At 54.3% G+C, this 27,500-nt stretch overlaps 1 protein-coding gene across 1 annotated transcript in view; it reads right to left on the reverse strand.

The window, feature by feature from the left end:
• The window catches only part of AHCYL2 (adenosylhomocysteinase like 2), a 75,057-nt gene that overhangs the window by 3,499 nt on the left and 44,058 nt on the right, over nucleotides 1-27,500 (reverse strand). The window contains exons 2-16 of the mRNA XM_082280136.1: nucleotides 20,664-20,772; nucleotides 14,869-15,012; nucleotides 14,212-14,312; nucleotides 13,042-13,144; nucleotides 11,513-11,607; nucleotides 8,203-8,309; nucleotides 6,819-6,935; nucleotides 4,947-5,010; nucleotides 3,901-3,989; nucleotides 2,751-2,821; nucleotides 2,531-2,625; nucleotides 1,514-1,612; nucleotides 821-889; nucleotides 664-742; nucleotides 83-203 (exon numbers count right to left, since the gene is read on the reverse strand). Of these exons, the coding sequence (XP_082136262.1) occupies nucleotides 83-203; nucleotides 664-742; nucleotides 821-889; nucleotides 1,514-1,612; nucleotides 2,531-2,625; nucleotides 2,751-2,821; nucleotides 3,901-3,989; nucleotides 4,947-5,010; nucleotides 6,819-6,935; nucleotides 8,203-8,309; nucleotides 11,513-11,607; nucleotides 13,042-13,144; nucleotides 14,212-14,312; nucleotides 14,869-15,012; nucleotides 20,664-20,772 (1,463 nt within the window). The remainder of the gene's footprint in view (nucleotides 1-82; nucleotides 204-663; nucleotides 743-820; nucleotides 890-1,513; nucleotides 1,613-2,530; nucleotides 2,626-2,750; nucleotides 2,822-3,900; nucleotides 3,990-4,946; nucleotides 5,011-6,818; nucleotides 6,936-8,202; nucleotides 8,310-11,512; nucleotides 11,608-13,041; nucleotides 13,145-14,211; nucleotides 14,313-14,868; nucleotides 15,013-20,663; nucleotides 20,773-27,500) is intronic.

The raw sequence follows: 27,500 nt of genomic DNA on the forward strand, positions 1-27,500 counted from the left end.
TGCTGCCACAGGCATCCCCCAGGTCGGGGCAGGAGCAGAGGGCTGGGACGGCACCAGGACGAGCTGAGGGCTGGGAGGGCACCTGTAGTAGTTGGGTTTGAAGGGTCCGTTCTTGTTGAGCCCCAGGTACTTGGCCTGCTCGTCCGTCAGCTCCGTCAGGTGCGCGTCGAACGTCGGCAGGTGCAGGCTGGCCACGTACTCGTCTGGGGTGGGAAAGGAGTCCAGACCTCGTCACAACGGGCGAGGCCACAACAGCGAGTCCCCCGGGCTGAGGCAGAACCCACCTGACATCTCTGGCGGGTGACACCTCGCCCCTGAGATCAGGACAAGCCACCCCCGCCTCAAGAAACCCCACTGCCGCCAAAGAGCCCATTCTGCAGCCAAAGCGTGCTCAGTGTGGCCGTGCCCTCAGGAGGGGCCTCTGCTGGGGGAGCTGCTGGCACCGGCAGCAGCCCCGTGGGAAGCTCCCTGCAGCGGGAGGCATCCCCGCTTCCCACAGGTGGGACAGGAAAGCAGCGGCGAGCCCAGAGCCAGCGGGAAGGAGCTACTGGAAGCCCCTGAGCTTGGCCCAGTGCCACCTCCCAGCTGTGACAGTGACACAGCTTGGCCCAGGGCCACCTCCCAGCTGTTCCATCCCCAAACCCACAGCGGGAAGGTCGTTACCCATTTTCTTAGGCAGCAAGTACACGTCCTGCTTGTAGCGGCCCTCGGGAGCGTTGTACAGCTCTATCAGAGCCAAGGCCTGGGGAGAGGACACTCGGTCAGTCACTGCTGCCCCTCAGAGCAGGTCCTGCTCCGGCCCAGCCCAAGGCCTCCTCACCTGCGTGGTGGCCGTGATGGACAGGACGAAGGTGGGGACGGTGGAGCAGCTCAGGTTCAGCAGGCGGCCCTGGGAAGCAAGAGCTGGTTGTTAACACAGCACCACACCCAGTTTGTGACCCCACAGGAGGGACAGGAACCACAGGAGCAACGTGTCCCAGCTGTTTGTCACCTGCACTGAGCCCCAAGGTGTGGCCGCCCTTAGGAAGTGGAAATCTCCCTGTGGGAGATACCCTGGAGTGGGATAAACTAAAAATGGGAGCTTTTCTTTGTCCCAGGAACTCAGCAGGGACCTTGTGGCTCTGCACAAGTCCCTGACAGGAGGGGGCAGCCGGGGGGGGGTCGGGCTCTGCTGCCAGGGAACAGGGACAGGAGAGAGGGAACGGCCTCAGGCTGGGCCAGGGGAGGGGCAGGGTGGATTTTAGGGAAAATTCCTGCATGGAAAGGGTGCTCAGGCACTGGCACAGCTGCCCAGGGAGGTTTGGAGTGCCCATCCCTGGAGGGATTTAAAAGGTGTGGATGTGGCACTTGAGGACGTGGGCAGTGGTGGCCTTGGCAGTGCTGGGAACGGTTGGACTCAATGGCCTCAGAGTCCTTTTCCAACCTCAACAATTCTGTGATTCCATGATTCCATGAGCCAAATTCCAGCCAGAGGGACCCCTGAGCTGCAGTTCCTGCTGCTCCAGCCGCTCACCTCTGCCAGCAGCACGATTCTCTTCCCGTCCGGCCAGATGACGTGATCCACCTGGGACCTCACCCGCTCCCAGGTGAGCTCGGGCGTGCGCAGGCTGGCCTGGAAATGGGGTCAAAACGTTACAGCAGCACCAGAGCAACCCCAGAACCACAGAAAGGGGAGGAAAGGAGGCACCAACCCTGCCAGTGTCCTGGGATTGTCGTCTCCCCTGGATCCCATCCCAATCCCAGACCAGGGAGACCTTTGTGAATAATCGTAACCTGGACTGGTTTTGTGATCGCAACACATCAAAGCCCCAGAAATGATTGTTCAGGATCTGGTGGGGAGGATTCACGGCCACCAGCTGAACCCTGCAGGGCTGCAGCCACTCCTTCCAGCCCAGAAAATGCCTTCAAGCCCACGGGAATTCTCGGGAATTCTCCAGGCGAGGCTCTCCTGGACTTCTGCTCAGCTTTTGGGACTCCTGGCTGGGCCTGATGGTGCAGTGACACCAAACTGGGCTGGAGAGGGATTCCCAGCTCCCGAGGGAAGGCTGAGGCCGGGGGCAGCAGGCCCTGCTTGGGATGCTGGACCAGCCCATCCCACTCCTCGGATCCCTCGGGATCAAGGAGGGACTGGGACACATCTAAAGCATGGGGAGAGATGGATTTTATCTCCTCCAGGGGCTTCATCAGGACAGACAGAGCAGCATCACCCCAAAACACCGTCACCCCAAACACTGTCACTCAAAGCACCATCACCCCCAGAATGGTCACCCCAAAGCACCATCACCCCAAAGCCCAAAGCACCATTATCCCAAATCACTGCGACCCTACAAGAGTTGCTCCAAAGCACCATCATCCCAAACACTGTAACCCCAAAGCACCATCACCTCAAAACAGGATTACCCCAAACCCCGTCACTTCAAACACTGTCACCCTAAACCCCATCACCCCAAACCTCATGATCCCAAACCCCATCACCCCAAACCCCATCACCCCAAACCCCATGACCCCAAACCCCGCTCCCCGCGCTCACCACGTCGATCTCGGTGTTGGAGTGCCCCATGTTGCAGACGATGCAGCTGTTCTTCATCCTGTCCAGATGTTCCCTGGTCACCACGTTCTTGTTCCCTGCAGGCACCAAAATCCCCAATGAACACCCCCCTCCCACCTTTGGGGCTTTCCCTCAGGACGAGGCTGGGGATGGGGCCCATTTTGGGGTGGGATCCCCCATTTCCCGCCCTGCTGCCCCGTACCCGTGCAGGTGATGACGATGTCGACCTGTCTGATGACTTCGTTGAGCTTCACCAGCCGGAATCCGTCCATGCTGAGAGGAAAAACGGGGAAAAAGTGATCCCCAGACCCCAATTTTAACTTCCTGAAGGGTCACCAAGCCCCTGGGAGAGTCTGGGGTCAACCTGGAGGGTCTGGGACTGTTGTGAGGAGAAGTGAAAAGGGGATTTGGGGGTTTCCCATGTCCTGTCAAGGCCTTCTCATCTGCAATCCCCAATTCTCAACCCAGAGGGGTTTTTAGAGCTGTTCCTCCTGCAAGGAACCTCCAGGAGCTGTGGAATCCAGGTTGGGATGGATTTAGAGCATCCTAAAAAACGCCCCAAAGCTGCAGATGCCTCTCATCAACCCCGCCATCCATATTTAGGCACCTGCAGAGCCCTGAGAGGTGCTGAGCACTCAGCCCTGCCTTCCCCAGCGAGGTGAGCTCAGGGATAACAAGGGCAGGGTGTGTTTTTTTGGGATTTGTTGTCAATCCTCCCCAGAGCTCCTTCCCGTGGCTCTCACAAGCTGCAAAATCGGAGTTACTATAAAAAAAAGCCTTTTTTTTTTTTTTCCTGCTGCATGTCCCCATTTCCTGAGCTTTTTCCCCACTGCAAACTCCTTCTGAGAGGGGCCACGTGCTGCTGCCTCGTGCAGAGTCAGGGGAGGGATTTAGTGCTGGAAAGCACCAAATTCCCAGTTAAGGATGGATGAAGGTCACAGAGCAACCCCAAAAGTTCATCAGCTCTGCTAATTGAAGAGGGCTCGTTAGTCCTCTCACCACAATAACCTTTGAAGGAGCTGGGGAGGAGCAGGCTGAGGGTTTAGGGAGGCTCTGGGAGGTTTTGGGATCCCCTTGGGATGCAGAAGCAGCATCCAAACCCGGCTGTGCCTGGAGGGCAGGAGGTCGGATCTCAGGGAGGGCTCTGCGAGGGGTGAGGTGTGGGCACAGCCCTGGGACAGCCGGCTCCGACTCCAAGGGAGCAGCTCATTCCCAAAATCCCGGCTGCTGTGGGATGGGATCATCTGGGAAATGTTCCCTAAGGACAGAGCTGCGGGTGCAGGGAATCCCTTTGGGTTCTGGCCGTGGCTTTCCCGGGGAACAGGAGAATTCGGGGCCGGGTGAGCCCTTACCAGGCCTGGAGGGCGCAGATGGGGTCGATCTCGGTCACGTAGACGATGGAGCCCATGGCCTTGAGGGCGGCACAGCAGCCCTTCCCAACCTGCAAGGGGAAAGCCCAGCAGGAGACAGGGCCGGGCCCGGAGCTCCCGAGGGATGCACAGCTCCGGGAGACTCCTCCCAGCTCCGGGAGACTCCTCCCAGCCCCTTCCGAGCCCTCTGGGGGCGATTAAACTCCGTCTCTGTGCGTGGAATTCCTGCATTTGGAGCCATCTGAGACTCAGGCCTGGCTTAGGGAAGAGAGGCACTAAAACTCCCAATGGTTTTGGTCCCAGGGATTATTTTTCCCCCCCAAAACCCCCCCGGGGTCTGGAATGCACCACCACAAGAGATTCCAATAATCCCAGGGAAAGTTTCAGAGGCTCGTGTAAACGTTTGCTCCACTCAGGAAGCTTTAAGGGTAATTAACCTCGGAGGGTTAACGAGCTTTAACCTTTGCCTGGCACGGGCAGTGCAGGGGACCCAGGTTAGACGAGCAAAAGTTCCCAAAAATGGGATTACAGCAGGAAAAACGGACCCATTCCAGCTGCTTGGACATTAAAACAATCCCAGCAGTGCACCCACAGCAACTGGTGTGAGAAAAACTGGGAACTGGGAATATTCCCGTGTGGAGAGAGGGTGGGTGAAGGGAGAAACCCAGATTAATTCTCTCTGGACCTCACTGCAATGCCCAGAACTTCTGCAGAACCTCTGATTTCAGTGATATCAGATTAAATACGGCATTAAAAGGACACAAATCAGTGTTGTATCAGTATCTGGGCACACCAATACCCAGATATTTGAGATGCTCAGAATATTTATAATGTGGGGTTTTTTTAAAGATTCAGCTTTGGCATCTCTTTAATAATAAGGAAATAGCCCGAAAATGAAGAAAACTTCCAGTTTTTGGCAAACCCCTGAGGTCTGGAGGCTCCTGCAGGTGCAGAGCAAAGGCCTGAGGGTGGATGAAGCTGTGCCAAGGAATTCCCAATGGGAAAAGTGGGAAAATTGGGCCCCTTACCTCCCCATAGCCACACACCACCACCTGCTTCCCCCCGAACATCATGTCCGTGGTCCTCTTGAGGCTGAGAAAAAGGAAAAAACCCACAATTAACACCCAGAATTAAAGCCCAGCACCAAGAGCTGCTCCAAGGATGGATTCACAGCTGGATCCTGCACCCCTGAGCACACACAGAAATTCCAGGGGGAGAGAAAACCCAAAAAGCTCCTAAAAATCTCCCTTTTCTTTTTGGAAGGGTGGAGGTTCTTTTGTCCTTCCAACAAAAAGGGTGGAATTTGGGTTTGGAGCCTTTTTTTTTGTTGTTGATTTTTATTCATTTACTTTTGTTTTGATACTCCCAAAATATTGAAAACCCTCTCCAAAATTCCTTTTATCTGGATTTTTGTTGTCAGCTCCAGATGCCCCCCAGGAGGAGCCCCGGGGGCAGCAGGGCAGTGGGAATTCCTTGCCAGAATCCCAGAGTTTCCCCCAAATGAAGCTCCCCCTTCCTCTGGGTTTCCTTCTGCTCTCCCTGAGACTGTCCTACATTCCAGGCTATTTTTAGCTCCGGAGTAAATAGGTTAGCAGTGCAGGGAAGGTGAAATTCCCACACTTTTCCAAGGAATTCAGCTCCAGCCCACGGCAGGTTGAAGGCACCTCTGCTCTCATCTCCCTCGACCCCGTTCTCAATTCCTGGGCCAGACTGAACCTGAATCCCAATTTACCCCCAAGGAGTTTCCATGGAATCCCAGGATGGTTTGGGTTGGAAAGGGCCTTAAATCCCATCCCATCCATCCCATCCCATCCCATCCATCCCATCCCATCCCATCCCATCCCATCCCATCCCATCCCATCCCATCCCATCCCATCCCATCCATCCCATCCCATCCCATCCATCCCATCCCATCCCATCCCATCCCATCCCATCCCATCCCATCCCATCCATCCCATCCCATCCCATCCCATCCCATCCATCCCATCCCATCCCATCCCATCCCATCCCATCCCATCCCATCCCATCCCATCCCATCCCATCCATCCCATCCCATCCCATCCCATCCCATCCCATCCCATCCCACCCCATCCCACCCCATCCCACCCCATGGATCCCATCCCACCCCATGGATCCCATCCCATCCCATCCCATCCCATCCCATGGATCCCATCCCATCCCATCCCATGGATCCCATCCCATCCCATCCCATCCCATCCCATCCCACCCCACCCATCCCATCCCACCCCATCCATCCCATCCCATCCCATCCCATCCCATCCCATCCCATCCCATCCCACCCCATGGATCCCATCCCATCCCATCCCATCCCACCCCATCCCATCCCATGGGCTGGGACACCTCCCACTATCCCACGTTGCTCCAGCCTGGCCTTGGACACTTCCAGGGATGGAGCAGCCACAGCTTCTCTGGGAATTCTGTTCCCATGTTCCACCCCCCTCTTTATTCCCATTGTTGCTCCCCGTTCCTCAGAAGATGCTGCCGCCCATCCCAAATCCATGGATTGTCATGGATCGTGTCACAACAGGGACAGAACCTGTCCCAGCCCCACTCGGCCCTGATGGGATTTGGGGGTGGAAGGACACGGACACCGACCCCAATTCCAGCCAAATAAAGGGAATGGAGAGAGCCAAGGGAGGAGCGCTGGGGATCCGACGGGGAAGGAGAAAGGGCAGGAACGCTGTGCTGGAGCAGCTCTTGAGCCACACCACGGACACAGGCGGCTTCTGTCCCGCTGCCACAGAGGGGACAGGGACAGGACAGGGACAGGGCTTTATTCTGCTCTGACCCAAACTGAGCCGAAATGATCCTGCTGGCAGCAGAGCAGAGCCCTGGATGCTGATCCCTGCGGGAATTCCTGCCCCGTTCCCCGCACGCACCCGTCCAGGATGGACTCCCGGCAGCAGTAGAGGTTGTCAAACTTCTGCTTGGTCACGGAGTCGTTCACGTTCATGGCTGGCACGCAGAGCTTCCCCGCCTTGGACAGCTGGTACAGCCTGGCACGGGCGTGGAACAAGCAGGTGATCCATGGGGAACGTTTCCCTGCACTCGGCTGCGGGGTTTGGGCTGGAAAGGGCCTTAAAGATCATCCTGGCCGTGGGCAGGGACACCTCCCACTGTCCCAGTGTCCAGCCTGGCCTTGGGCACTGCCAGGGATCCAGGGGCAGCCCCAGCTGCTCTGGGAATTCCATCCCAGCCCCTGCCCACCCTCCCAGCCAGCAATTCCCAATTCCCAATCTCCCATCCAGCCCTGCCCTCTGGCACTGGGAAGCCATTCCCTGCCTCCTGGCCCTCCAGGCCTTGGCCCCAGTCCCTCTGCAGCTCTCCTGGAGCCCCTTTAGGCCCTGCAAGGGGCTCTCAGCTCTCCCTGGAGCTTCTCCTCCCCAGCTCTCCAACATCCCCCTGCTCTCGGCTCCTGGGCATGGACTCAGCTCCCCACAGCAGGAAAACCACTGAAAAGGAATTTAAACACCCCACTGCGGCTGTGAGAGAGTCTGAAAATCCTGTCCCTGCTCCAGTCCTTGGGAAGGAGAAGCCGCCTTCAGAAATCCCTTCTGCCCACACTGGGATTTTGGATCCTAAAAATATCACCAGTCCTTCTCCCAACCCCACCGGCTGCAGACCTGGAGCCACTTCCCTGTTGCAAATCTTTCATTTCCCTGTTTCAGGAGCTGCCTGAGCCTCTGGCCACGCTCTCATCCAGCTCCTTCCCCCCACAAAAACACAGCAAAGAGCTGCTGCTCTCCTCAGTTCCCCGTTTCCTGGCACCTGGGACGGGATTCATTCCATGGAAAAGCACCTCCGACCCCTCCCAACCCTCAGCGCCGCTGCTCCCGCCCCAGCTCTGCTCCTGCCAGGGCCCGAGGGATTGCACTCACTCATCTCCGAGGTTCTCCCTTCCCCAGAAAGTGACTCAGTTCCTCTTCCCAAATCTCACTTCTTCCCACGGATTTTGGTCAGGGCTGTGCTCTCGGCTTCCTCCACAGCCCTCCCCTCCTCAGCCCTTCCTCTTCCATCTCCCACACGAGGCGAGAGCCTCTCCTCCCACCCCACAGCAGGAGAACACCTGGAGCACCCTCCCACCCACAGAATGCTCAGGAGGGGCTCCTGCTCCTCACTGGGAGCTCCGAGCAGCAGCTCCAGGTCTCCTGCTTGGGATTTAAAGCAGTTTCCATGGGAAAAACGAGGTGCTGGAGGTCCAACACTGAGCTGAGCTGAGGGGACCCAGATTTTGTCCCAAATTCCTGCAGCCTGCCCCGTTACCTGTGGACCCCGGTGACGCTCTCCTCCACAATCCCCTTGATCTTCTTGAACATGTTGGGGTATTTCTTGTAGATCCAGTGGGTGAGATCTCCCCCATCATCCAGGATCTGCAATGAAAACCACCACGGAGTCACCCGGGGCCGGGCAGGAAGCCACGGAGCCACTGCTGGAATAAAAACCCCAGGGTGAGCAAGGAGAGGCCCTCTGGAAAACAGCCCTGGGAAGGGCAGGCAGGAAAACAGCCCCAGAAACCCCCGAATTCCAGGGAAAAGAGGTGTCCAAGAGCTTCCCCAGCCTTACGTGTATGGGAACACCTGGAACGGCACCCAAGGAAGGGGCTGGGCTCAGAGGGAGCCCCTGAAGGAGACAAGACACAAGGGAAGGGAGAAACCCAAACGTGGGTTTTGCCAAGCGCTCCTGCCCTCAGGAGGGCCTGGGCAGGGCAGGAAGTGTGGGAACCCCGATGGAATCCAGAGAAAACAGGGAGCAGATGTCACCCAGGGCAGGGGAGGAGCCCAGGGCCTGCACAGGGTGAGAGCACCACGGCCACCACCATCATCATCATCATCCTCAGTCATCATCCTCACCATCATCATCCTCATCATCATCATCATCCTCCCCATCATCATCATCCTCCCCATCATCATCATCCTCAGAGTCACCACCACCACCACCACCACCATCCTCATCCTTGCATATTCCATACACTGACATCGAAGACCTCTCACTGCATCATCATCATCATCCTCATCATCATCCCACTCTTTCCACGTTCCCTACACCAAAGACTTCTCACTGCTTCCTCCTCTTCCTCCTCCTCTTCCTTTTCTTTCTCCTCTTCCTCCTCTTCTTTTCCCTCTTCCTCCTCTTCCTCCTCCTTCTCCTCTTCCTCCTCCTCTTTCCATATCCCACACACCGAGGTCAAGGACTCCTCACTCCATCATCCCCCTCATCCCCTCATCCCCAGCCAGAGCCCGCTCAGCCGCGATCCCTTCCCGAGGAGGTGCCGGGGAGGGTTCAGGGATTCCCTGCACCCACAGCTCTGTGCTAAGGCCCGCAAAGGGGCCCTGCCCTGAAGCATCTCCCACATTATCCCCATCCCACAGCAGCCAAGAGTTTAAGGATGTGGCTCACAGGGCTTCTGGGAATTTTGGGTGTCCCAAAATCCCAACCCTGGGCGGAAGCGTCTCCGCTCATTTGCCGTGGGCGGAGCTCGGCAGGGACCCTCTGGAGCCTTCCCAGGAGAAGGGAACACTCCCACTCCTGGCACAGGTGACATTCCCGAGCTCTGCCTGGGCCTTTGTGGAGCCATCCACGGGCACAGAGCTCCTTGGAAACGCCGTGTTCCACTCCCACCTTCTCCCCTCGGAACTGCCGGATGTTCCGCTGCTGCCGCCGCCGGGGAGCAGCTGCTGCTGCCCAACGCCTGGGAAGCACAGGCTGTCCTGCCAGAGCCCAGCAGCCGGCCCTGGAGGCTCCAGGGAATCCATTCCCGGCTCCACATCCCACCCACGGGCTGGGAAGCGCAGGCAGGGAAGGGTTAAGTGGGACTGGGAGCGTCTTCATTCCATGAATCCCCGTTAATGGAGCGCTTCATCCTCCTCCCCAGAGAGAATCCCAGCCCCTGGCAGCTTCCCCTTTCCGGGGAGAGCAGGGGATGGAGGCCCCTGAGCAGAGCCCTGCGGGGGCCGGGTTTTGTGGGGAGGTCACCTTGGTGTGGCAGCTCCAGGCATCCAAGGGCACAGCCTGTCCCACATTCCTGCAGCTTTCCCAGCTTCGGGCAGGCTCTTTGCCCTCATTCCTGTTCTTCCAGCTAGTTTTGGTGGTTTGGTTTTTTTTTTGTTTGTTTTTTGGGAAAAACCACTTTATTTGAGCTGGAAATCATTTTTCCTAGAGAAAAGCAGCTGTTTCAGGCGTGAGCCTCGGTGGGAGCTTCTCTCCAGGTCACCAACTCCCTCCTCCCTCCCTCAGCCCTTCCGAGTCATCTCTTCTCCAGGAGAAAATCCCTGCAGAGGCTCTTCCATGAAGGAAACCTCTCCGATTCCATCTTTTTCAGAAAAAAACTCCCTTTCTGATCCATCCCTGCCCAGGCAGAGCCCTCCCCCGAAGGTCAGAATTCCCAGAACCCTCCCATGAAGGATTCCAGAATGGGAATGGCCAAGAACTGGCCCCATTTCCAAGGAACAAGGAGCAATTATGGGAAAAATGAGGATGGGCAGGGGCTGGAATGGAATTCCCAGAGCAGCTGTGGCTGCCCCTGGATCCCTGGAAGTGCCCAAGGCCAGGCTGGACATTCCCTGGGACGGTGGAAGGTGTCTGTGTGGAATGGGATGGCCTTTAAGGTCCCTTCCAACCCAAACCATTCCACGATTCCACGATTTTAAGATCCTTCTCACACCTGCCCTTCAGCCAGCGTCCCATTTCTCATCTCTTAAAAACACAGATCTCCAAAATCCAGCAAAATCTCTGGGAACAGAGATCCTGGTGCTCTCCCCAATGATTTCCGTGCTCCAGGAGCAGGTGGGAAAATCAATCCCACAACGAAGAGGTCTGAAGAGATCCCGGGAAAGCAAAATCCGCATTTTCTGGAACGCTGGCTTGTTCCAACAGTGACATTTGGGATGGGAAATTAATCCTCAAAGAGCAGGAAAAAAGCTGCTCTCGTGTCTAGACTCAGTCTGGTACCTTGGGGGTGGAATTTTGTGACATTCCCGGTTCTTTTTAAAGGTGACAGCGACTGGAAGGGACAAAATCCCACCTCAAACAAGCCAAGATTGGCAAAAACCCAACTGAGATCCACGTTTATCTTCCACCTTTGACTGCTTCTCATCTCATTTAGATCAGGGCTCGAAGGCTTTGGGGAAATGTGATGGAGACAGCACAGCTGACAGCTGAAAATCAATTCTGCTCACCCAGCTCCAGGTTCTCTGTTTTCCCTGGAAACAAGGGCGGGATGGAGCGGCGGAGGAGGGGCTGGGTTACCTGAGGTTTGGGTGGTTTAAAGTGTGGGAATCACGGAAAAATCTGGCCTTTGTTCTGAGAAATCCCATCAGCCAAAGGTGAGAATTGAAGGGGGAAAAGGATGGAATCTCTTCTCGAAAAACCACAGACTTGGAGCCGTTTTTAGCAGGAGGGTTAAAATGGAACTGCAGCACGACACCGAGAAATCAACCGGAACACCCCAAAACCCGCAGCGAGGTGGTGAAACAAAGCCTTGCTTGGCAAGATCCAGGAGACTTTAAGTGCCCTTCCCTGCTGCTCCTCTCCAGTGGGAGCTTCCCAGGTGCTTCCCAGGTGTTTCCCAACTCACCATGTTGGGCTGCCAACCCTCGACGTTGACGCAGCGGTCGATGCACCACCAGAAATCGTCCTCGGATTCGCCCTTCCAGGCAAACACAGGGAACCCTGGGCACGGAGGGAGAGGGTGTTAGCACAGGCAAATCCCTTGGGAATCGCCTCTGGGGGGATCCTCGTGGAAAGCACACACAGGGATTGGCTTTGAACCTCCCTCACCTCTTCCTCTCGCCCAGGAAAGAGTCCCCTGGCTCTCAACAATGCCAGATTTATTTGCCAAATCAGGATTTCCCTGCAGATCGGATTGTCAGGCGGCCCAGACCCCAATTTATTAATTGATGTGTTAATTGATTTGAATGCATTGTGATCGTGAGCGGTTGTTACTCAGCTTTGGTGAGCAGGACCCACGAGCAACGCGGTGGGTTTGGCTTCTTCTGGGTCTCCAAGAGCTCGTGGTCAAAGCTGTGGCCTCAGCCAGGTGAATTCCCTGGACTTACCCAGGTAAAATCCCTGGATTCACCCAGGTAAAACCCCTGGACTTATCCAGGTGAAATCCCTGGTCTTACCCAGATAAAATCCTTGGATTTACTCAGGTAAAATCCCATGTCTTATCCAGGTAGAATCCTTGGCCTCACCCAGGTAAAACCCCTGGTTTTAGGGCAAATCCCTGACTTTATCCAGGTAAAACCTTTGGCCTCACCCAGGTAAAGCTCCTGAATTTGCCAAGGTAAAATCCCTGGTCTTAACCAGGTAAAATCCCTGACCTTATCCAGGTCAAATCCCTGGATTTACTTAGGCAGAATTCCTGACCTTATCCAGGTAAAATCCTTGGCCTTACCCAGGTAAAATCCCTGGATTTACTCAGGTAAAAACCGTGGCATCACCCAGATAAAATCCCTGGCCTTATCCAGGTAAAATCCCTGGTTTTATCTGGGTTAAAACCTGTGGCCTCATCCAGATAAAATCCCTGTTTTTAGGGCAAACCCCTGGATTTACCCAGGTAAAATCCCTGGGTTTACCCAGGTAAAATCCCTGGTTTTAGGGAAAACCCCCAGCCTTATCCAGGTAAAACCCCTGGCCTTATCCAGGTAAAATCCCTGGATTTACCCAGGTAAAATCCCTGTTTTTAGGGAAAATCCCTGGATTTACCCAGGATTTCCCAGGTGAGCAGCCACACGCTCAATTCCCGGGCTGTGAATTACCTTCCTCCCCCCGAATTCTCTCTTCCACCCAAGCTGTGCCCCAAACTGTGACATTTAAATCCAGTTTCTCTCCGTTTCCCTGAGCAAAACCACTTCCAGCTTCGGCTCATCACACGACATCTTTACCACATCCTTTTACACTCCAGGGGGATGGGAAAAAAACCCCATTCCAAGAGTTCCAGAGCACTGGAAAGGATCGATTTTACGCTTTGGGTTTATTCCAAAGCGAACGCAGAGGGGGAAATAAAACCCCAAAGAGGTGAAAAATGAGCTGAAACCGAGGGAGCAGCAAAAATTCCCTGGAAAATCCAGGAGGAGCAAAGAGGGAGAAGCCGTTCCCTACCGCTCTCAGCCAGGGCAGCGGCCACTTCGTTGAGGGTGGAGTAGATGTTGCAGGCAGCCCATCGGCACTGGGCTCCCAGCGCTCCCAGGGTCTCCATCAGCACCTGCAAAAACGGGAAAAAATGGGAAAAAACGGGAAAAAAAACGGGAAAAACCCACTCAGGGAGCGGCACAACCCGGGAATTTGGGTGCTGCTTGTGAGAAAGGCGCTGCTGCGCGGCTCCGAGGGGGGGTTAAGCTTCTGAAAGGTCTCTGAAGTTGGGTTTAAGCTTCTGGGGGGTCTCTGAAATTTGTTTTAGGATTCTGAAGGGGTCTATGAAATTTGGTTCAGGCTTCTGGAAGGGCCTCAAGTTGGGTTTAAGTTTCTGAAAGGTCTCTGAAGTCGGGTTTAAGCTTCTGAAGGGTCTCTTAAGTTGGGTTTAAGCTTCTGGGGCATCTCTGAAGTTGGGTTGAAGCTTCTAAAGGGTCTATGAAATTTGGTTTAGGCTTCTGGAGGGGCCTCAAGTTGGGTTTAAGCTTCTAAAGGGTCTCTTAAGTTGGGTTTAAGTTTCTGGGGGGTCTATGAAATTTGGTTTAAGCTTCTGGAGGGGTCTCTGAAGTTGGGTTTAAGCTTCAGAGTCAGGTTGGAGCGACCTGGTCTAGCGGAAGGTGTCCCTGCCCGTTGGAACTGGATATTTTTAAGGCCTTTTCCAACCCAAACCATTCCAGGACTGGATCATTCCCAGGCCCAGGGGCCTCTGAATCAGTTTTTAGGCAGCATCGGGGTCATCAGGAAAGGGCACAGAAAGTGGTTTTGGAATGGAAGCATCTTTGCAACCCTTTGAGCGGATGGCAAACCAAGAACTCGGTAAAATCCCAAAGCTGGCAGGAGAAATCCCTCCTGTGCCGTGTTTTGGGGAGAAGGGCAGCCCCTCCTCGCTCTGCCTGGGCTCTGTTTTGGGGCATGAGCAGCGGGGTTTTGGGGCTGGGGTTTTGGTGCCGGGGTTTTGGGGCTGGGGTTTTGGTGCCGGGGTTTTGGGGCCGGGGTTTTGGTGCCGGGGTTTTGGGGCCGGGGTTTTGGGGCCGGGGTTTTGGGGCCGGGGTTTTGGGGCCGGGGTTTTGGGGCCGGGATTTTGGGGCCAGGGTTTTGGGGCCGGGGTTTTGGGGCTGGGGTTTTGGGGCAGGCTCTTACAGCCGTCTGTGCCGTGATGTGTGTGCAGCCCACGATCTTGGCCCCGGCCAGAGGCTTCTCCCCCTGAGCTCTCTTCCTCAAAGCCATGAGCGCCGGCATTTCTGGAAGGAAAAAGGGAAAAGGAGGCCATGGATGGGATGGGAAGAGGGATGAGCACAGGAGGAAGAGGCAGCAGCGCTTCCCAGCCCCTGCCCGGCGCTCCCATGGACTCGCAGGGCTGTGGCAGCTTCAAAACAGCCAAAGCCTCGAGAGCAAACCCCAAAGGAGTCAAAATGACCCCAAATCCCTCCGGATTTTTCCTGGTTACGTTCAAATTTCTGCCTCCTCCAGGAAAATCTGCTTCGGAGCGAGGATTTGGGATTTGCTGCTCCACTCCAACATCCCTCCAACACCCAAGCCCTGCCTGGCCTTTGCTCTTTACCTTCTGGAGGTAATCAAGCTAAACGAAAACCATCCAGTTCACGCCGTGGATTTCATCTGTTCTGCTGATCCGATGGAACAGCTCTGACTGCAGAGCACCTCGAACCCCACAAAACCCAGCAGGAGCTTCCCCATCCCAACAGGGACGGGGTGAAGAAGTCCCCAGCACCCCGAGCCGCAGCAGAGGAGGGTTTGGGAGGAGGGAGAGCCGCGCAGGAGCCGGGTTTGGGTGCTTACCCTGCTCGGCGATCTCGATCTCGCGGCGCCCGAACTCGGCCTGTTTGATGTTCTTCACGCAGAAATCGCTGCTGCCCTTGGAGTTCTTCTGCTGCTTGTCCCGGGGCGAGGTCTCATCGTCGGAGCTGTCGGTGTAGGAGGCGGCTGCGGGAGGAGAGGAGCTCAGCAATGGGATGAGACATCCCCTAGAGCCCCGCGGGGAAGGGCGCGGCTGTGCTCTTCCATCCCAACTCTTCGGGGCGCAGCTGGGATCTCTCCTCCTCCTCACAGGGACTGTTTTCCCTGCTAGATTTACCTGGGATGAGTTTTTAATCCTCATCTCCCTCTGCTTCAGCACCACACCTGAGGTAATGGGCTTGAGCACTGCTGGCTTCCCACACGGGCTCATCTCCACGGCCTTCTCCCACCTCTCTTCCCAAAGTTCTCCCACCTCTCTTCCCAAAGTTCTCCCACCTCTCTTCCCAAAGTTCTCCAAGCTCTCTTCCCAAACTCCTCTCACCTCTCTTCCCAAAGTTTTCCCACCTCTCTTCCCAAAATTCTCCCACCTCTCTTCCCAGAAGTTTTCACATCTCTCTTCCCAGAATTTTTCCCACCTCTCTTCCTAGTTTTCCCACCTCTCTTCCCAAAGTTTTCCCATCTCTCTTCCCAGAAGTTTTCACATCTCTCTTCCCAGAAGATCTCCCATCTCTCTTCCCAAAGTTTTCCCACCTCTCTTCCCAAAATTCTCCCACCTCTCTTCCCAAAGTTTTCCCACCTCTCTTCCCAAAATTCTCCCACCTCTCTTCCCAAAGTTCTCCCACCTCTCTTCCCAAAATTCTCCCACCTCTCTTCCCAAAGTTTTCCCACCTCTCTTCCCAGAAGTTTTCACATCTCTCTTCCCAGAAGATCTCCCATCTCTCTTGCCAAAGTTCTCCCCCCTCTCTTCCCAAAATTCTCCCATCTCTCTTCCCGAAGTTCTCCCCCCTCTGTCCCCAGAATTCCCGAGTGCAGCTCCCAGACACCCCCCAAAAGGCCTGTCCATGTTCGGAGCACTCCAGGCCCACCAGGAGCTGTGGCTTCAGGCGGGACTCACAGAGGACCCCACTCCATCCCCGACAGCCGCGGTGCAGGGTGGGAGCTGATGGTTATCCGGACACTGTGGGACTCCCAATCCTTGGATCTGCTCCGAACGGATGCGTGGAAGGAACTTCTCCATCGGGAGGATAACACAAGCCCGGCGTGGATGCCCCAGGGAGCTGCTGGCTCTCTTTCCGCGGGGGACTTCAGGAATTGTTTGGAGAGCTGGGGATCACCGGATCCTTTCCTGAGCCCCACGGGATCAGACGAAGCCTCTGCCCTAGGAGTGGGTGTGGATGTGCTGAATGAATTCCAGGAGCTGTCCATAACTGTCTTCCTTTCCTCTCAGCGCCCTCCAAACTTTGGGTTTGACACACGGGAGAGCCTTCATGGAGCCACAAATCCCCTTTCCTGCTCATTCTGGTTCCTAAAATCACCCGTATTTCAATAGAACCACATCCATTTTCGATCCGAGTCCCGCTGGACTAACCACTGCTCCCGCTGCGGATCAGCCGAAGGAATCCCTCGTGCCACGTTTTCCTCTGGAATCTGCCCCCACGGAGGGAAACCAAACCTCTTCCATCTTTCAGGATGCCACCAGCAGCCAGAGCAACGCAATCGGCTCCAGCTCACGGCTCCTCTTTCCTCTCCAGATGACCCTTCCAGGACCCAGCTGGCCATTCCCTCATTCCTCATGGAACTGCTCTGCTCCAAGTCCTTCCTCTCCAGCTCATGTGGTGCTTCCAAAACGATCCCGAGCCTGGCATCCAGCGGCGTGTTCCAGCCCAGAGGAATTCTGCGGTGGAACAGCTCCGTCCATGAGCCGGCCGCTATCGTGGATCGCTGGGAATGACGGATGTGCCGACGAGCTCTCTGCCTTCCACACCCCACAGGCCCAGCTCCCACAGGGAAAGCTCCGGATCCCACGGGAGCTGCTCCAGCCAACGGTCAAGATTCCCAGTTTCCACCCCAAACCTGCGCCAGGGGAATGAGGCAGCACAAGGGTGGGAGGTTCTTCCAGGGCTGATCCCATCACCACCCACCAGCGCTCCCGGAGAGCTGCAGCATTCCAGAGGCATCCAGGCCTCGAGCGAGGATGGATTCCAACAGCTCCTTCGTTTATTCAGAGTAAATCAAACTATCTTCTACCCTGAGCAGCTCCAGTGACACTTCCACCCCAAAAAAGCCCCCAAAAAGGAGTTCAACCCCCACCCCAACCTGGCCACGGGTTTGTGTTTCCTGCAGGCTCCCCACTTTCCCTCCTGGCTCACGGGAAGGGTTTCCACGATTCCAAGGAACAAAAGCTCAGCCCGGGCGCCGCGGGTGTGCCAGGCTCCCCCAGAGCCACTCGGCTCCTGATCCGAGGCAATCAGGAAGGAATTAGGCATTGCTGGAATTTCTCCCCATCCTCAGCAGGGTGTGAGGGGCAAATCCCACCCTGCCAACAGCCCCTGAGGGCAGCGGGGCTCCCACGGCGGCTCCCGAGGCACGGCGGGGCCGGATTCACCACAAAGGGCACCTTGTATCGTACCGAACTCGGCGTGCCGAGGGCTCCAGGGGCAAGGATTAATTAGCTTAATTAGTCCTTGAAGACGGTTAATCTGTGCAGAGGTTGCTTTAAAACCAGCGAGTTTTGGTTCTGGCGGCTAAAAGCAATTTTTTACCCCCCCCCCCCAAAAAAAAAGAATCCTGCCTGGAGTAGCCAGATTTTCATAAGCAGGAGGTTCTTTAATGTTAAATACATCTGAAATAAATATAATAGGAAGCAATGTAAAATATTATTTTGCATGATATTTATTTTATATAAATTAAGAAATAGAATGTAAGGTAATATAAAAGAATAGAAAATAAAAGCAAACCTGATTTGAAAGTGTTTATAGAATTCTGGTAATTAAAGCAATGCTGTTAGTGAACTTAACAGCAAAATAAATCTCTAAAAGTCCATTTTCCTTTGCTTTTCTGTAAAATGGAAAACAAGGAGTGAAAGGAAAGGATTCCAGTCATTAATTGATGGGACAGCTTCCTAAAAATATTCTCCAAAGATCTGAGTTTTGCAGAAAGGGAAGTCAGTGAAATTTAAGTTAAAATGGAGTCAAACACCGCCTCGATTCCGAAGGGAGCTCCCAGTTCCGTGACTGGGAATGGTTGGGCTCCGAGGGCTTTTCCAACCTCAGCGATTCTGTGATTCCTCCCCTCCACTGCCATCTCTCTGCTCCTCACGCTTCCTCTTTTCCAGCCTTTTCCCATCCCAGGAAGGCTCCAATGGGCTGTTTAGACTGTGCTGCTGCTCAGTCTGGGGAGGAGAATGACGAAGATACCCTCGAGGATGTCCTCATGGCATTTATCCATGGATCCATCCATCCCTCCATCCATGGATCCATCCATGGATCCATCCATCCCTCCATCCATCCATCCATCCATCCATCCATCCATCCATCCATCCATCCCTCCATCCATCCATCCATCCATCCATCCATCCATCCCTCCATCCATCCATCCATCCATCCATCCATCCATCCATGGATCCATCCATCCCTCCATCCATCCATCCATCCATCCATCCATCCATCCATCCATCCATCCCTCCATCCATCCATCCATCCATCCATGGATCCATCCATGGATCCATCCATCCCTCCATCCATCCATCCATCCATCCCTCCATCCATCCATCCATCCATCCATGGATCCATCCATGGATCCATCCATCCCTCCATCCATCCATCCCTCCATCCCTCCATCCATCCATCCATCCATCCATCCATCCATCCATCCATCCATCCATCCATCCCTCCATCCATCCATCCATCCATCCACCCATCCATCCACCCATCCATCCATCCATCCATCCATCCCTCCATCCATCCCTCCATTATCCATCCATCCATGGATCCATCCATGGATCCATCCATCATCCATCCCTCCATCCATCCATCCATCATCCATCCCTCCATCCATCCATCCACCCATCCATCCCTCCATCCATCCATCCACCCATCCATCCCTCCATCCCTCCATTATCCATCCATCCATGGATCCATCCATCCAACCATCCATCATCCATCCCTCCATCCGTCCATCCATCCATGGATCCATCCATCCAACCATCCATCATCCATCCATCCATCCCTCCATCCATCCATCCCTCCATCTATCATCCATCCATCATCCATCCATGGATCCATCCATGGATCCATCCATCATCCATCCATCCATCCGTCCATCCATCCATGGATTCATCCATCCATCATCCATCCATCCATCCCTCCATCCATTCATCCATCCATCCAGTCGCTGTCGTGGGAGCTGAACTCTTCCATCAGGACTGCCAGCCTGGCTCCTTTCATTAGCAGGGAATGTCACACTTCCATGAGATCATGAACTGGAATTGCTGATGCTTCAGGAGATGTTCGGTGCAAGGAGAGGAGGAGAACTCCCCAAAGTTGCTCCAAGTTCTTCCAGCTGTGACTCGGGAGTGAACACGGTGACATCAGCCAGGCTGAGCAGACTCAGACTCTGCAAAAATGGTCCCAAAATATTCCCAGGTGCTCAGGGATCAGATGGAATTACGGATTCCAAACCGAACTGGGGCTGATGTCCCTCTGGAGAGAACATGGCACGAGCCTTCCTCAATTCCTCCTGAAAGCCTTTTCCATGGCAACGCAGTCAGTGCCAGCAGCGTGGGTCACCCAGGCTGTCCCCAACCTTTGGGGGGCTCCTCCCAGCCTCTGGAAAAGGCTTTGGAGGTCCCTCCAAGCCTGCAGGGCAGCACAAAGGAAGCAGCAACCTGGGAGCTGGGAAAGATGAGGAACAGTCGGCTTTTCCACCAAAACCGGGATGAAGCCACTGGACTGCGGTGCCCAGGATCAGATCAGGACCTCCAGCAGCTGCATCTTCTGGAGAGGAGCACCTCTGCCGGGAACCGAGTGACCAGATGACCACGGCTCTTCCACCTCTGCTCTTCCAAATCTGCCAGGAAACGCAAAGAGCTCCTCCCAGCCCGGCCCTGTCCGAGCTCATCTCCGACATCCTCTGAATCACAGGAATGAGTGGAGAAACACCAAGGAAGGTCCCCAGTTTGGAGGACTTCTGGCCACCAGCCAGGTCTGTGTGCAGCCACCACCACGAACCATCAGGAGCAGCTGGAGCCAGAATTCCCTGACGTTTTCCACACTCCACAGAGCTGAGTCAGAGCTTTGAACCTCTCAGGCTGCGCTGGACAAGGCTCGGAGCAACCTGGACTTGTGGAGGATGTCCTTGACCACGGCATGGGGCGGAGTGAGATGAGCTTTAAGGTCCCTGAAACCACCCAGATTCTCCTCAAATACACCGTGAGCTGCCAAGTATCCAAAAAATCCATCCAGCGAGATTCCAGCAGGAGAAACCCCTTCCAGGAGCCCTTCGAAGGTCCCCAAAGACTCCAACCTCACGTGCAACAAGCCTGCAGTGGGATCCCCGTGGATTTGTTCAGGAGCAGGAGGGAAGGTGACGCTCAAGCACGGACACAATGCGGAAAAACCGTTTTCCTGAGCGTGGGAGGAACAGGAAGGGCAGGAGAAGAAGGACTGGAAGGAAAGGCAGCAGCAGCTGCCCACCAGAGTTATGAGGAGAGAGCAGAAATGTGAAGAGCACCAGAATAATTTAATTTTATATCCAAGACGATGGGGGAAAAAAGCAACAGCCCTCTTTGCATGCCTTCCCGACAAGGCCAGAGCAGATCCGGGAGATCCCGGACTCACCTGAGCTGTAGCTGTCGGTCGAGGACTGCGAGATGGAGCGGGACAGCGACCGGCGGCCGATCTTGGTCGGGCGCTTGTTGAACTCCTGCTTTTGGTCAGCAAACTGGATCTGCGGAAAGAAATTGGGGATTTTCTGTAGAACACCCAGCAGATCAATCCCGAGAACTCAAAGCCTTGCGCAGACACCGGCACCGGCTCCGTTACGGGCTGGAGCACAATTCCTGCTCTTAACAGTGGATTTTGTTCAATTTCAGACCCTCCGGCAGATGAAGAGATGTCAGTGGAGGCTGTTGGATTTTGGGAGCACAGATGGCTGGAGAACACGAGTTTTTAAGAGCACACAATTCTAGCCAACAAATCCAGAAATGAAGGATAAGCCATTAACCCAAAGCGATAATCCCGGTGGGAGAGACTGCATTTCCCAGGAATGCTGCAGCAGTGGGTGGAACACCAATATTTTGGGGCATGAAGAGCCCCAAGGCCGTTCCCATCCCATCAGCAAGGAATGGAGATTTCAGACTCCCCCAAGGCCCTGAGCAGCACCAGGCTCAGCCCCGCCAAGCTGAGAGAGATTTCAGCCAATGAAGCCGATCTGCTCCTAAGCGTGCAAGAAGGGATAAGCAAATTTCCCCGGTTTTACCAGGAAAACGACATTTAAAGTTGGTGTTGGAGGAGGAATCTTTCTCTAAGCATCGCTGTACTCCTGCCGTTGGTTGTCAACAGCAAGAGGAACAAAGAATCAGAATTTTCTTACTCCCTAAATTCGGGTTTCACAACAGTTCATCCCTCCTGTTCCAACCCCGACACCTTCCACCATCCCAGGCTGCTCCAAACCCGTGTCCAACCTGGCCTTGGATGCTTCCAGGGACCCAGGGGCAGCCCCAGCTGCTCTGGGAATTCCATCCCAGCCCCTCCCCACCCTCCCAGCCAGGAATTCCTTCCCCAGACCCAACCTAAACCCACATTTTTTCAATTCTCTTTACGAGGCTACTGGGCCGTATTTAAGAATTCAGGAGGACAGAATTACAGTTCCAGGAAATATTTCAGCTCCCAGTGCTCATCGAGCCAACCCTCGATGTTCCCGTTGTGTTCACGATTCCTCTCAAATCTCAGGGAAATCGGAATCACAATTCCGATTGCTTGGACTCTGAGCGTACCCTGACTCGCTCTGGGACAATAGGGTTAAATACTGACATCTCCAAAATACTCAGAGCCATTAATTGAGGTTGTTAACGAACCCCCAGGGGTATTCAGAGAAGTTCTGTGATTTTCAGGAAGATTTAGCCAGGAAGAGGCAGATCCTGTTCTGGGAATTCAGATTTGAGCTCAGTGGTTTAAGGGGTGCCGCTGAGATGGGGGGGTGATGCTACAGAGGTGGAACCCTGTGTTTTGGGCCAGAAAGTGAAGGAAAAGGGATAATTCAGAGTCCCCTGTGAGCCCAGGTTTGTGTTGGGATGGGGGATGACCAGGCCACAGTGCCGGGGAGGAGGGAAGGACCTGGGAGAGGAGGGAAAGATCTGGGAGAGGAGGGAAGGACCTGGGAGAGGAGGGAAAGGTCTGGGAGAGGAGGGAAGAACGTGGGAAAGGAGGGAAAGGTCTGGGAGAGGAGGGAAGGACTTGGGAAAAGAGGGAAGGACCTGGGAAAGGAGGGAAGGACTTGGGAGAGGAGGGAAAGATCTCGGAGAAGAGGGAAGGACCTGGGAGAGGAGGGAAGGACCTGGGAAAGGAGGGAAGGACTTGGGAAAGGAGGGAAGGACCTGGGAAAGGAGTGAAAGGTCTGGGAGAGGAGGGAAGGACCTGGGAAAAGAGGGAAGGACCTGGGAGAGGAGGGAAGGACCTGGGAAAGGAGAACAAGACCCAGGAGAGAAGGGAAGAACTTGGGAGAGGAGGGAAAGATCTGGGAGAGGAAAGAAGGACCTGGGAGAGGATTTGCAGCTGCACCTGGGAGGGTTTTCCCTGCTAATCTTGACCCAAACAACAGAACGCTGGATCAGGAGCACCCGCGGGAGGGGAAAATCCACAGCGAGCTCGTGTTACAGCCAGGGCCGCGCTGGGATTAACGCCCTGATCCCGGCGGGACGGGGGCTTTGCACACACCGGGGTTTCTGTTCCCCCTCTAAGCTGCTGGCCTGAAATAACTTCCCTTTTTTTCCCCTTTTTCTTCCCTTCATTTAAAACAAATCCCTGCAGGGCTGAGCGGCTCCATCAGAGGAGCAGTTATTGGTGTGAAGCAGAGCTGGAGACAGGCAGGAATTGTAACAAAGGGGAATCATTTGTGCTCAATTCCCATTTTCCCTCCCCACGTCGGCTCCTCAAGGACATTGAACACAACCATCTCACGGGACACAGCGATACGGATAATCCAGGGCTCTCGGAGCCCTCCCACATCCAAAACCACGTAAACGACGAAGCAAAAGAAGTCCTGGAGCGAATCCGGCAGAATTAGACCCAGACTTTAAAATAAACCCTACCCTCAACCTCTGGAAGGTTTAAACCTTTTTAAGGCCACCACAAGCCGGGTCCAGCTTTAGCTGAGACTGCCAAGAGGTGGAGGGAAGCACCAGGAAAGGGAAATTTTGGGAAAGGGCCAGGTCAAGGCTCGGATCTGCTTTTGGCTTGCGTTGACCAAAGTCCTTTGGCTCAATCTTTTGGGGAAGAGAGAGAGTGGCCGAAAAGGGAATTTCACGGAATCCCAGAACGGTTTGGGTTGGAAGGGACCTTAAAGATCATCCCATCCCACCCCCTGCCATGGGACAGCTTCCCCTATCCCAGGGTGCTCCAATCCCTGCCAAACGCACTCCAGCCGCGTTCCAGCCCCACTGGGAAGATGGGGACATTCAAGATGGGGGTGGAAACAGAGATTTGGCTCCAGGCTGAGCTCGTTCAGCTCCCACCAAAACACCTCTGAAGGCAACAGCCAACCCTGCATGGGGTAATGCTCCAAGGAGAAGCTGTGGAGCCTGGGATTCCTCGGATTTAGGTGCCTGACCTGCTCTGGGGTGACACAAAAGCTGCTGCCTTCAGCTCCCAGCAGGAACAAATGATTCCAGCTGGAAAACCTCCCCTGCAGGGGCACAAGGGGTTAATGAGTGCTACGTGCAGGTGTGTGCTCGTTACATTCCAAATGAGCCTCGGCTCTCTCTGACCTGGCCTTTCTATCACCAAGAGCCACCTTGAGCTACTTCTACACACAGAAAAGGTCCCGTTATCCAAGGTTTTCCCGGAAAACCTCCCTGCACCGACCCCACCGACTCCTCCATCGCTGTGCCCTGAAGAACAACCCCGGAGCAACGTTTGGCTCAACGCTTCGTCACTCCCGAGAGAAAACGAAGAGAAGCTCTCCGGAGATCGGGAATTTCTCCAGCTGGCGGCCTCCAGGAATAAGTGATTGGGTGGAAACAGCAAGGAAAAGAGGAAGAAAATAGAGATAAGAGAGAAACGAACGCGTTTTTGAGGAGGAAAACGATGATTATGGTCCTACAGAGTGCCCTCACCTGGGCTTTCATCCCCGAGTCCCCGTTGACGTTGTACTTCTTCTTGTTGGGCATGACGGCCTCGCTGGCTGCCCCTGGGCGCCGCTCCCTCTGGAGCAGGGAATGCCCCCCCATTTATATCCGCCAGCCCCATCCCGCTCCTGCCCGCAGATCCTGCCCGCTCTGGTTTCACCGGAGGCGGAGGCAGGCAGCCACGGAGGGAGGGAAGGAGAGGGAACCAGTTGGATTTTCGGACTCTTATTTTATTTTTTTTTTCTCCTTTTTGGCAGGGAAGGACCCCAGGACTTAATGAGGCGTCCCGACAAACAATTCCTGCCTGTGTTTCGTGTGGAATTACAGCGTTCCCTGACCTCGGACGCTTCGCGGCAGTTTTGAACGTGGCCCGGCTTGTGCGTGCATAACAATGGCTTATTTATGTAACCAGAACAAGCTCCCCTGCTCGCTGTAATTAACTTGCTAATTAAGCTCTTTTAACTCGGGTCCTCCCCTCCCCACTCCCTCTTTCCCCCCCAATGTCAGATGATTGCATTCACGGAGCCTCATTAGAAGGAAATTAACTAATGAGCAACTAAAACAGCGGAGGCGGTTGTCGGAGGGCAGAGTGGTTTTTAATTATCCCGGCCCTGGCCGTGTCCCCCAGGGCAGCCAGGGCAGAGTTTGTCCTTGGAAGGGTCCGGACTCGGACATTCGTCCCTTTGGAATTATGCAATCACAGAACAGCTTGGGTTGGAAGGGTCCTTAAATCCCATCCAGTTCCACCGTCCCAGGGTGATCCAACCTGGCCTCAGACACTTCCAGGGATGGAGCAGCCACAGCTGCTCCGGGCAGGATGCTGAGGGGTTTTTATGGGAATTATCCCGGGTGATACAGGGCCAGGGATAAAACTCCTTGGGTGACAACAGCAGCTGCTAAATGAGAATTGAAATGATCGCCCTGCACGGGGGCTGCTCATTCCACAGCCTTTTAGGTGGGAAGAGATGATCCAGGGAAGAAATAATGGGGAAAACGAGGGTGGTGAGGATCCGGCAGAGGTTGCTGTGGTCTCCTCCAACCCACCCCATCCCGTGATTCCATTCTGTGATTCCAAAGAAAAGGGATCTGGGAAGCAACAGGGCACCACAATTGTCCTCAGCACCATTTCTGACTAAATAAGGAATAAAAAGCTCCCCAAGCCCTGATTTTGTACACCTGATTTACACCCGATTTAGCCCGGATTCACCACGGATCGGATCTGATCCTGCTCCTCAACACTCGTCCCGAGGATGGAAAACGCTGCCAGGGAAAATTCCTTCCAATTTTCCTGCCAGCTGCAGCCCTCGATGGCGTTTTCCATCTCCAGGGAAAATTTCAAGGAATCCACTAAAAGAGTACGAATTCCTGAGCTACATGAAAGCAACTCCTGGAGGAATGGATGGGAGGGAAAAAAAAAAGGAGGGAAAACCCTCCCCAGAATTCCAGAGTAGTAGAACAACTGGGAAATGGAAATATGGAGTATTTCCAATGTGGAAATATGTCAGGGAATAAGAAACTGGGATCAACACTACTTTTCTCAATTGACACCGCGGTCAAAGTTGTGTTTTCCAGGAGGATTTTTCATTTTCCACATTATCCACGAACCTTTTCCTGCAAAATCCTCAGGGAGACACGACTTCAGCTCAGCATAAATCAACTCAAAGCCTTCAAAGGGGGAAAACCCCTCATTTTATGGGAACACCAAAGCACAGACTCCTTTTCCAGCAGGTTTTCACATCAAGATACCTAAACCCAAAGGCTTTTCCTGGGGAAAAATAAAGCCTTTGTTTTTCCCTCAGTGAAGGTCGAGTCCGACACACTAAAATGAAGAACCAATATTCCATAAAAATGCTAAAATCAGAGGTTTTTGCTTCATCTCCACCCCAGAGCTCAGGAATCTTCTGTAAATCGTGGGTCAGTCAAATAAAACCAGGGAGAACTACGCTCCATCCCAGTAAATTGTTCTGTAGTGAGAACGTCTTTCATTGATTCTTGGCCACGGATATTTCTTTTTTTCTAGGGAACAAAGGGAGAAAACAATGCTTTTTTTTGGTGGGATTAAGTGGCACCAGCATTGCTATCAACTTCCAAATCCACCTGCAAAGAACTTGGGAAGTTAAATTTCCACATGGAGTGAGTTAAAACCCAGCGTGTTGTGGATGGAACAGCAGGATGAGGTGGTGGCCTTGGAGAAGTGCCACTGCTCGGTGACAAATGTCCTGGGAAGTCTTTTCCCAGTTGAAAAACGCCTCATCCAGTGATGATGCAAAGAGATAAAATCAAATTACCTTTTTTTGGATGGCGAAGGGCGAAGGCTGGAGGAGAAGCGATTTTGTGGGACCAGCGCTGAGGGGACCAAAGTCACTGTCCTGATGTCCCACCAGAGCCTCCAAACCTCCTCCCGCTTCCCTCCCATCCCTATTCATGAAGGAAAAGTTTGCTTCCCGCAGCACTGGAGCTGCCAAGGCGGATCCTTCACCTCCTGCTCCCTTCTCCCCGTGACACCCGAGAGGCGCTGGGGACAGCGGGTGTGGGCAGGAGCCTGGCTCCTCCCGCGGCACCGGTGATGCCGGACCCTCTCCGTGCTGGGAATGAGCTCCAACCCTCAGCTCTGCTCTCCTCAGCCACCCACCGAGCCCAGATCGTATCATTCCAAGAAAGGGACTGCCCAAACCCGCTCATTCCAGAGTTTCACATGGGTTAAATCGATGTGGGATCCTGGCTGAGCCGGGAATTTCACCGGAGCTCAGAGCGTTCCCGATTCCACTTCTCCAAAGGTCGCACGGAGCTCGGCTCCAGGATTAACAAACAGGCTTAACCCTTTGGCATCTTCCTTCTGGGAAAACACTCCGGGAATGTGCAGGTTCAAGCTGGTTTTAGCCACAGGATTTGGGAAAGGAAGGTTGTCCGGCCCTGGCACAGGTGCCCAGGGAGGTTTGGAGTGCCCATCCCAGCAGGGGTTTCAAAGCCGTGTGGAGGCGGCACCTGGGGACAGGGGCAGCGGTGGGGAGTGGTTGGACTCCATGGGCTCCGAGGGATTTTCCAACCTCGGGATTCTGTGATTCCATCAGAGTCCCAAAACGTGGAAGAACCCACATTTTAACCCGTTTTCCCAAGAAGCAACCCAAAGGAATTATTACTATTACTATTATTATTATTATTGTTATTATTCACTGGTAATATAATTTTCCAATATTTGGTTAATAATAAGAGGTGGGCTGAGGTAAAAGCAGGGACTCGGCAAGAACATTAAGACCTAAAAGACTGTTTGGAATAATGACCTTAAAGATAACGAGCAATTTAGAGCTCAGGCTAATTATTTCTTGCAATG

The sequence above is a fragment of the Coloeus monedula genome (assembly GCF_965178545.1).
Source record: "Coloeus monedula genome assembly, chromosome: 4".
NCBI classification, from domain to species: domain Eukaryota; kingdom Metazoa; phylum Chordata; class Aves; order Passeriformes; family Corvidae; genus Coloeus; species Coloeus monedula.